At 45.6% G+C, this 10,821-nt stretch overlaps 1 protein-coding gene across 1 annotated transcript; it reads left to right on the top strand.

The window, feature by feature from the left end:
• Positions 1–236: 236 nt before the first annotated feature.
• Positions 237–9,595, top strand: CAVIN2 (caveolae associated protein 2). Its single transcript, XM_064515113.1, has 2 exons — positions 237–724; positions 7,008–9,595. The coding sequence occupies exons 1-2, from the start codon at positions 323–325 to the stop codon at positions 7,800–7,802; spliced, it is 1,197 nt and encodes a 398-aa protein (XP_064371183.1). The 5' UTR covers positions 237–322; the 3' UTR covers positions 7,803–9,595.
• Positions 9,596–10,821: the final 1,226 nt, after the last annotated feature.

Below are 10,821 nucleotides of genomic sequence, written 5' to 3'. Positions count from 1 at the left end.
AAGGCCAAAACGTGGGCCAACATCTCGCAGGGCCCAAGGCGAGGCCTCGGCGGCCCCTGCGCCAGGCGGGACTGCCGCGGAGCTGGGACCCCGCTCCGGGGCTCCACGGCGGGGGGGCGGGCGAGGAGGAGGCAGGCAGGCAGGCAGGCAGGCGGGAGGAAGATCGCGCCCCGCCGGCGGAAGCGAGCGGCGCTGGGGCCGCCGGGGGGCCGGGCCGGGCCGGGGCGGGCGGGGCCGGGGCCGGGGCCGGGACAGCGGGGCCGGGCGGCCCGCGGGCGCAGCCCTTAAGAGCGGCGGCGGCGGCGCGGGCGCGGGCGCAGCCATGGGGGAGGCGGCGGGCGCGGGCGCAACCGCGGCGGCGGGCGCAGCAGCGGCGGCGGCGGCGGGCGGCGGCCCGGTGAGCGCCGTGACGGTGCTGGCGCTGCTGGAGAAGCTGGTGTCGATGCTGGAGGCGGTGGAGGGGCAGCAGCGGCAGATGGAGCAGCGGCAGCGGGGGCTGGAGGGGGCGGTGCGCGGCATCCAGGGCGACCTGGGCAAGCTGTGCCGCAGCCACGGCGCCACGGGGGCGGCGGTGGAGAAGCTGCTGGAGAAGTCGCGCAAGGTGTGCGCGCACACCCGCGCCGTGCGGGACCGCCTGGAGCGGCAGTGCGCCCAGGTGTGCCGCCTGGAGCAGCACCACGCGCAGCTGCTGCGCCGCGACCGCTTCAAGGTGCTCATCTTCCAGGTGAGTGCGCACCGCCCCGCCCCGCCCCCGCCCCGCCCCCACCCGCCCCGCCCCGCGCCGCCCCGCCCCGCACCCACCCGCCCCGCACCCGCCCGCGCCCGGCCCCAGCCCCGCCGCCCGCCCGCATATTTTCCCCTTTTTAAGGCATGATGCGGACGGAGCGGGGCGGCAGCCGGGACTAAACACGGGACGCGGCCTCGGCGTCTCCCAAAACCACAACCCCCCGGCCGCCCCCCCACCCCCCCGCCCGGGGACGAGGAGGAAGCGCCGGGCTCGGGCGCCCCACTGACTCCTGCTGCTAAACTGGCCGCTTTCGCGCTAACTCCGTTGGCTGCTCGCAGTACGCCCTGGCTTCCCCGCCCCCCAGAAAAGCAGTACTGGAGTTAGAAACGTGGCAGGCCGGTGGCTGCCCGGCGCGTCCCCCGCCGAGGAAACCCCTGCCTCCCCGCGCGTTGCTCTCCCCAGATCACCGTTCGCTCTCCTACAGCCAGGAGAGGAAGAGTCGCCGCTTGTACGGAGCACAGTACTTTCCACCCCAGAAGGAATGTGGAAGTTATTCTGGGAACTGGATAAGTTACAAGACATAAGTTACCTCGGGAAGCCCAGGTAACGCAAGATCTGCCCCGTAGTTCAAGGCGTTGCCTTCTCCCGGGACCCGCTATCCAGCAGCTGGCTGCAGCCTCCACGCCTGCATCTAGGCCTCGAACGCTTCCCGGGGAGGTGCACCAGCCTGACCTGGGGGAAGATAACTGTGCGTCATTTCTGCTACCTCCAAGCATTAGAACTAAGGCCTTACAACGAGGTGTAAAAAATACTGCGTCTCCCTTCAGAAGCATTACCGAATTTTAGTATTTTAAGATCTGATGTGTAGAGGAAGGATAAAACACAGCTGTGTGTGTGTTGGGTGGTTCAAGTTGCCTCAGTTACCAAAACACATTACTGCCTAGCGGCAGTGTTTCGTAGGCATTACGTAAAAGTAACGGTAAAAGTCACAAAGGAGGATTTGGAGGATAAAGCAGCATCCGAATAGAAGGCTGGGTTTGCTTGTTTCCCCAAACTAAGAAATTCTGTTAAGCTAAGACCTGTTTAAACCTGTGACTTCAGTCCGGGCCTTCACTTAATACCGGGTCTTACGACACACACAGTGACCGAGCCAGGCCCATTGCGCAGAACGACAGCTCGAGTCCACAGCGGCCGCGCAGTCCTCCACCGAGGAGCAGACCTCCGGGCAGGAGGTCTGGTTTTAGCTCGTGTGCAAGGATTTAGCTGGCCACGTTCCCGTCTGTCACCGAGCAGCGTGCTGCCCCAGGGGGATGGAGGTGACGGCGCGAGGCTGATGCAGATACAGGGCTGTGCGCTGCAGCCGTTCCTGCTGCCGGCCTGCTGCTGGAAAGAAACGCGGAGAGCTGGAAAGGCAGAGTCCCAGGAGCGTGCCCTGGGGCGCCGGCGGCGGGAGGAGCTGGGGTTTTCCAGCCGGGCAGCGGAGGGTGGCACGGCCCATCCGCCTCGCCGCCGGGGCCCGCGCGCCCGTCCCGGCGTGCGCTGGCACACGCAGACCTGGCCGGGGAGAGGGGAAGGGCCGGCCGCCAGCGAGGCCCCCGCCGCGGCGAGGCAGTCGTGCAGAGGAAGCGGAGCGAAAGGCTGCGGGAGCCGGGCACAGCCCTGAGCGCCAGCCCTGCGAGAAACAATTCCAGGAAGGAGAGGCCAGAGCAGAGAAGCCATTTTGATGCCAGATTTCTTTAAAAACAAAGAGAAATCTGGACCTATGGGAAATCTCTTCGGTTTGGGGGGGGGGGGTTCTTTTCTACAGAAAAAAACCTCCTAACTTACACTTTATGTTTCTTATTAAGACATAGTTTTCCAGCTACAGAAAACAACTCAGTGTGAAAATTAAAATACACATTTGTGATTCAGTTCTGCATTCACTGTATATCTCAAACTCCCTGATATTTCATGGGACCACCGGGGATAGCCAAAACACATGGCTGAGCTCGAGCTTTGCATTTTACGAAGCTGCTATGACTCGCCAAGATCAGCTTTCCCTCAGCGCACGCTCTGAGAGCGAACCACGTTGACAGAAGTTCAGCTATTTACATATTTTCTATAAAAATGCTTTTAGTCTTCCCTCCCTAGATTTTCTGCATTATTCCTCCTTTGCATATATTTCTCTAATTGGTTACATATTTTAACGGTGCTACATCCAAGCATTTGAGGATGCAAAAGTTATTACAAATGCCATAAGTGACACAGCAATTCAACAAAACACTGAAGTGACTGTTTTTAAATCCTACTAAGCTTTGGCATTGTTCCCCTCTATTTTGTTCTCGCCACATGACCAGGTTTGGGGAGAGTTGTTTTTGTTTTAGCTGCAGAAGCAAAATACAAGATAAAAAAAGACAGCCTAATTTTTCAATAAAATGTCTTGTTTACAAGTGAATAGGACAGATAAGATATTTTGAAATACAGTTTGGGGTCAAGGACAGTGACACTGAAGCCCTTCCAGATGCCACTGCAGGTAAATACTTGATCCCGAAATGAAGGAAGCAAGAGGCAGGTACAGGAAATTACCGTTTGGTTGTATCTCGTGGCTTGGGTCAGCGTAATAACCTTCTGAAAAAGCACCTTCAGAATCAAAACTGCGCAAGTCAAGGAAGTAGGATTATGTGCTGATAATGCTGTTGTCTAACTACTGAATTTCCCACTAGAGCCTTCCAGGGAGGATACTGTTGTAGTGATTAACGACAAAAATATTTCACATGGCTCCCGGGACTCGATCCAGCTGTGCTGCGGGCGCTCAGCGGGCCTGTGCAGCCGACACCACCCCACGGGCCCCGGCGTCCCGTCCGCGCAGGGCCTGCCGGGGCGGGCAGCAGTCTCCCTCCCGTGCCTGCAGTCCCAGCCTGCTCCCTCTCCTTTTGCCTCCCCGTTTGGGAAATCTGGGCCTGAAGAGCACATATTTGGTGAAGGAAAGTACGTGGAGCTATAGCTGCTCTTAGAAGCACTCATCTTCTTTTGACAGAAATCCCTGTTTCATGGAGCAAAGCAAGTTTTAGATGATTAATTATTTAGGCATGTAACAGCATCTACATGGGAGGAGTATGGGCTGCTGTAAGCATGGAAAAATGCCATCTCCCCTCCTTGAAGGCCATGGCCTCTTACTACTGTAGTATTGCAAATCCAGCAGAAATCCAGACCAAAACACACTAACTTCTCTTATCCACCATCAGAGATTCAGCAGTCCTGAGTAAATTAACTACCTCAGTGAGCATCACTAAAGACCTTTGCAGTTGCTTATTCACTTGGGCTGTTTGGTTTTGTAGTACACTGTTACGGATCTTGCCTTTCTTTACAGTGACAGATATGGACAAGATGATGACTCATAAAAGCTTCCCAAGAATCACAGATCAAAGCCACTTGGAAGGCGCTGAACTTTGCAAATATTTCTAGTTTTAACACGAGTTTTTGCACACAGAGAACTTGCACCAATGTACTCAGATCCTACATGAAAAATAAAATTCAGAGGAGCTAGTTATGTATAGTCAAACTCATCTGAGAAAATGCAAGTGCCATTTTTGAACTCAAATGTAGAAAATAAAGTCATATTGCTCCTTTCTTGGAATTTTAGATTAGATCAAGAAGAAAAGATCAAAGTTCTACATTTTTTTGCATGGGAAATAGTACAGAGCTTGTAACAGCTGGCATTCTGAGTGTATTGTTCTAGTCTTCCTAAGCAAAATACCAGACTCTTTGAAAAATGTATCAAAACAGAACATAGGTATCATATAAACGAGCTAGACTGAAAGGTTACCAATAGCCCACTTAAAACATGTTATCAGTAACTGTGTTTGAAATAGAAAAGGCCATTCAGGCACAGAGTATTCCTATTACATCACCTTTGTATTTCCAAACCATTGTACTTAATTTATTTTAATTTGCATTTTAATAGTTCCTGTGAGAGTATGCAATTCCCATTTTACAAGCAGGGTAGTAGATGCCCAGAGGCTGATGTTTCCCAAGGCCATACAGTAAGTTTAAGTAGAGAGGCGGATTTTCTGAATGCCAGTCCTATCTGATAGCCAAAGACCATGTAGCATCTGCTTTTAATTGACTCATTAGCTCATTATTACGTAGAGAGCAGGTTTTTTTAATAAATATGGCCAGTGTATTCACTCTACTCAGTCACAAATTGTGATAAAAGTTTAAATAATGTGTATTCATGTTTTTCTGGAGGCTTCAGTACTTTTAGTCATGTTAAACTTTCAATTTAACGTGAATACCTTAGACACAGCACCAAACTGACCTTGAAACAAGCCATACTTGCCTGTTTCTGGATCATACTGCATTGTGATCAATCTTATATGACACCACTTTCCTACGTTAAATACTTATAAAGTTACAACCCATCTTTGTTCATTAAAACAGAGTTTTCTATTCTATTTAAGCCCTTAAATCTGAATGTTGAAATATATAAGCTGTATGCGATTACCTAGGTTTGGAAAGACTACCCAAGACAAATTATGTTTTATACTGAGTTCTCATGCTCTGAGGAATAATTTATCACTGGACCCATTCATGTAATCCACATTTCATTAACTGCAGTGGAGAGAAAATATAAATATTTGTACTCCAGTAAGAGCTATTTTCACTCAATGCTGGTGCAAGATTTTTTTTGTTACTTTGGTCACTGTAGCTGATAGTTGCAGCAGGACGTCTTTATACATAAGGTGTGTAGGGAGAGGAGCTCTTGCTTAGAAGAGAGCGCGCTTGCCTCGGACATCCACTGCCAGTACAGGTTTTTGAAAGCTTCATCTGTGTGAGTGTATCTGACTGAGGCTGCTGGTCCACAAAGGTGTGTGGAAACCGTAGAAGCAAAAGCATACACAAATATCTGGGCATCAATTTTTTGCTACATTTCATTTTATATCCTTGAGGGATATTCAGCAACACACTTAAATCCCACTGGCACAAAATTATTCTGCCTGTCCACATGAATATCCTTGAGTTCCAGAAGCACTGCAAGGTAGTCTTTACTAATTTTTAAAACAACCGTGTACAAAGTACAAGGTGGTATTGCCTGCTCACTCATAAAGACATCCTTACACAGTCCTGACAGCAAATTTAACCCAAGACACTGTTCTCTTTAGTGTCACAACTGTATGCTCAGTCCTGAAATAACGAGCATAAACTCAGAAGCAAGTGTGGCCTTTTTTACCCTTAACTGTTACACATAGGCCCACTGGGGACAGATCTGAGACTATGATAACCATTTCGCTCAGCACTTACTCCTTTCTCATGTCTAAAGATAAATTCCAAAACAAAACCAAAAACTTTCCAATCAGAACACTAAGTGATATTACACACACTAGGTCTGCCTAAAATCCATAAAATAGGTGCAGAATATGCAGCTACGACACGAGTAGTAATTCTGAAAGGAAAAGGAGAGCGTGTTCGCAGAGCCTTGCCTTCGTATGGGCAAACGCCTGCCGAGCCTCGTGCCGAACACCGCGCTCTCGATGATGTGCCTGACCTGCTGAGCGCGGCAAAGCTCAGTAGTCTCAGAGGTCCTTCGTTATGACTTGCAGCTCTTTCCCCTGTTCAGCTCGCTTTGTTTTCAGACACCTGCTGGATTATTTCTTTTCTCTGCCCTTTCTTGGTTTTCTTTCTAGAAAGCAACTGTCTTCCTTTTAACTGGAAGTGACCACTAGTATTCTCTGTGTGGTACAAAGTCTGCTTACATGCCATAACCTTTTTTGTTTGATGTTTCACAGATTTGCCTTGTCCATATTTTTAGTATTTACCAATTCAAAAAATTTTTTTCTGTGCTGTAGCCAGCACAAACTCTGTAAACATCACGGACTGCACACCTTACATACAGCAAAATCTGCAGGAGAGCAAAAGTCTACAAAGACCTCTTTAGCCATGCCTTAGCCACAACACCATCCCGTCCCCCTGGGGATAAATTTACAGCTTTACAACCAAACTCTTTAATAACTGCATCTAATTTAAGTGACAAAGAACAGGCTTTCCATTCTGTATACATTCCAAGTCACTCTGAAAGAGAATCTCACAGTTGGCAGCTCATTAGTCTTAAACTGTACCAGATAATGCTTCAGTGGGCTTTGAGTGGCTTGTTACTGGTTAAATATACTGAAACAACAAGAAACATTCAGCATCCCTCATCTCATTGTTAAAAAAAAAAAAAGTAATTGTTCAGGGTTGTGCTTTGTTTATTAAATTTGTGTCCTGTGAACTATGAAACTCAAAATATTGTCAATCCTTTCAGGAGGAAAATGAGATCCCTGCCAGTGTTTTTGCAAAGGAGCCTATTCCCAGCGTTACAGAAGGAAAAGAAGAGCCTGTGGATGAGAACAAAACACTGGAAGAAACCTTGCATACAGTGGAGCTGTCTTCAGATGATGAAATGCCTCATGAGGAAGGTGATGCGGATGACAGCGCAGAGGAGAAAATAGAAGAATCGAGAGCTGAGAAAATTAAAAGGTCCAGCCTCAAGAAGGTAGACAGCCTCAAGAAAGCATTTTCCCGCCAAAACATTGAGAAGAAAATGAACAAGATCAGCACAAAGATTGTCTCACCTGAACGGAGAGAAAAGATTAGGAAATCCCTTACTGTACATCATCAGAAGACCTCCTCTTCAAAGAGTTCATCTCTCAAAGCATCTCCCCTCACTCTTAACGCGAAGAAAGTCCAGGAAGGAGAAAGCACTGCTGAAACTGAGGACAGACCAACAGAAACTACAAGCAACGAGCAAGCTGAGAATGATGAGGAAATGTCGTTCTCTGACATGCATTCAGATATGACAGCTACCACATCTCTAACTGAAGAGAGCAAAGCAATAGCCGATTCTTTGGAGAAAGAAGCCAGAATGGAAGGGAAAGCCACGATAAATAGCAACATTGAGCTGTCAATCGTTGAAGATGATGAAGAGTATGGGATACCTTTAGAAGTTTCCAGCCACAAAGTGTATGAGGAGAGAAACGAACCCATCAGTGGTGAGACAGAACAATCTGATGAAGAAACAACCCAAGCAGCTGTTCTCCAGATAGACCAAACAGCATAATAAATCTCATCCTTCCTTTATGTTCCAAATACACACGGTTTAGTTAAGTGAATAACCGGTGTTTATTTCTGCCACACACGTGTTATCAGTGATTCAGTTTCTTCCATTGTTTTCTCTGCAATGATAATTTACTGCATCGTATTGGCATGCAGAGTGAACAAAGTCAATGACATGGGCTGCAACGTGCTCTACTCCAACTGCATATTTTAGGCCAATTCACTGGTGGTGTTTAATTTAGAGATGCTGTCAGCTGGCATAGGAGACTAGCATGTCTAGTAGAAGTAAGCTGGTAAGCTGACTTTCTTATAGTTAGGTCAGGGAAATATATGGCGAGTAGTCAGAAAACAAAGATTTTTTGTTCTCTTTTCTTTTTGCCTACCACAGTATTTCATAGCACTGTGAGTAGTTTTGTATGTAACTGTAGAAATACCAAAGAGAACACTTTAATTTAGGTTGCCTTGCTATGCTCTGAGTATACTAACATTCAGCAACTACATATACATGTATTGTTTGTTTGGGGCGTTATGCTGTAAGATTAGAAGAGCGGAGTATTTAGAGAGTGAAACTGAAAAGTTGGTCCCATTGATTTCAATGAGGGTAAGATTTTGCCAGTAGTCTCTTGATATTCACTTAGAAGAAATGACTGTGTTTATATGGAACTGGAAGGATGATTTTTGTAATTACCAGAGTTATGGAGATATATTGCTGACTAGCATGAAGGGGTAATCGGCTACTGTACCTTTAATGGATCAGAAATTGGCAAAAAGAAAAAAGAAGGAATTTGATAGAAACATGGAGACAGTCTGAAGGAAGTATGAAATGCTATGAAATGTTAAAAGCAGCCTACAATATTAAATCTGTACTTCCAGCTTAAAGCATATATACTCAGATAACACTAATTCATTCATGTCCTTATAGCAACATAGTATCAAACTTTGCACCTGCACAATTTTATCTCAGACTATTTTGAAAGTAGCATAATTTGTCTTTTTACAGATTATTTCATATATGAAGCTATATCTACACAGAAGAATTATATAATTACAGGGATGTAAAGAATTTTTTTTAAAAGGTGAAAATGCTCATTTAGGCATATCTAAAGGGAAAAACGTTCTATGGATTGAACTTCATGGCAAGGATGAGTTTACATAAGGATGAGTCTGCAAAGCCACAAGATTTGATTCTCTGCTAATAACTTGCATCAAAACCACCTACATGCTCTCAAAATTACACATCTATCAGTTTTCAAAATTCACGGAAAATGAGAGGTTACAGAGTAATCTGTTCCCTGTGAATGTTCATTCCGGTCACTTACAAAGGTAAGGGGAAGGGAAGAAAGGCAAGCACAAACAACAGTTACTTTGCATCCTTGTTTGTTTATGCAGTAGGGTTTTTTATATAAATATAGACATATATATTATAATTCTACTGATACTTAACATTGCGCTAAAAGATTGCATTTTTCAAATTGTATTTAGGATCACAAATTATAGGGTAAATAAAAGCTACAGCAAAAATACCATTAAGAAATGATTAACAGACATTACTCCACAGGAATAATATCTATAACCAGTAAACCACACTGGAAATCAGTCAGTAAGAGCTTAGTGTAAGCAAGTACTATTAAGAGTTAAGCTCTTAAGTATGTAGTATCATATAGGAGACAGTTTGTAAGAAAAATGGCATAACTCGTGCAGCTACATTTTTATTTTGTATTAACTACAATGGATTTTGATCATTTTTACTTGTAACTAACTACAAATATGACAAATAAAAACATAACATAAAACATGGTCATGTCGGTCTTTGAGAGAAGCGGTTTGAGAAGTTGGCAGAGATTAAATTTAAAGGTCAAACATTTATTACTTCAGTTCCTCTCCCGATTTTATCTGTTACATTTTCTTTCTCATCCTCTGCTGTTATTTGGAAATCCAAACATCAGGTCTCAGACTTTGCTTTCCAGGCACTTGTCAGGTCTCTTAACACATTTGAATGTAGTCAGGCAAAAATCTGCAAAATCTGCTGGCTCCGTCTGCATTTTTTATTGGACTGCAGCATCTTTCTATCACTTTAAATAGTCCTAAAAGCATAATTGTATTGAACTGTATATTCTGTTTATTCACACAGATAAACTCACGTCTTCTAGAGTGCCACATAGTCTTTAGGAGACTTAATTCAACTGACAGACCAAAGCATACATGTTTTAACCTTTTTGTAAGAGCTGTCAACTTCCTGCAGCCATGAAGTGCTAACCAGGGAACCCAACATCATGTTTACATTTCACATTCAGATATGCCTGCTTTGTTTGTCCTCGTAAGCTTTAATTCAAACAATACCCCTGGACACACTTTATCCAGTTTTATAGATGCTGAAATGAATCATATGCTCAGTGTTTTAAGAGCATTAGAAGGCTATCCTGTAAAACCATAGGCAATGCAGGCACTAAGCATCTCCAAGAATAATTCAAATAACTACTTTGGGAGACACTGTGTACACAGGGATCAGTTGTAGGACTAGAATTAAACTTTTTCTCCTGTAAGATTACATGTTTACAAGGATGAGCCGGCCTGTAGACCTAACAAACATAAGAAAACATGCTTTGTAGGAGATAAAAATGTTTACTCAAGCTTGCAAATGTCTACTTTAGTGCTAACTTCCAAATCGGAGTAAGAACTAAGCTCAGGCTTCTGAGCTGCCCTTCAACCTCTTCCCCCGCCTCCCCCCTTCCATTTTTATGTCCTAACTAAAAATATAAGTTTGCAATTCTTACCATCTCAGGGAGGAGAAAGACTGGCAGTGGCGGCACAATATTCTTTCAAAATATCTGAAGCATGTGCCTGGATCTTGTCAGGCTGACAGATGTCAAGCATATGCATGGGTACTCCATTCTTGTGGTGACAGGTTTGTCTACATAATTACTTTTTAAAAAACTGCATGTTTACCCTTCTTGACACTATAACATGATGTAAAGGGTATAGTGTCTGTCTGTTAACTGCATACGTATCATTATTCCTCAGAA

This window comes from Dromaius novaehollandiae, chromosome 7 (genome assembly GCF_036370855.1).
Source record: "Dromaius novaehollandiae isolate bDroNov1 chromosome 7, bDroNov1.hap1, whole genome shotgun sequence".
NCBI lineage: Eukaryota > Metazoa > Chordata > Aves > Casuariiformes > Dromaiidae > Dromaius > Dromaius novaehollandiae.
The sequence above is the reverse complement of the archived record's forward strand: the minus strand, read 5'-3'. Positions and strand labels throughout refer to the sequence as shown.

Coding starts and splice junctions, on each gene's coding strand:
- CAVIN2 (XM_064515113.1), top strand. CDS start 323: ATGGGGGAGGCGGCGGGCGCGGGCGCAACCGCGGCGGCGGGCGCAGCA. Junction 725..7,007: donor TCAAGGTGCTCATCTTCCAG/GTGAGTGCGCAC, acceptor CAATCCTTTCAG/GAGGAAAATGAGATCCCTGC.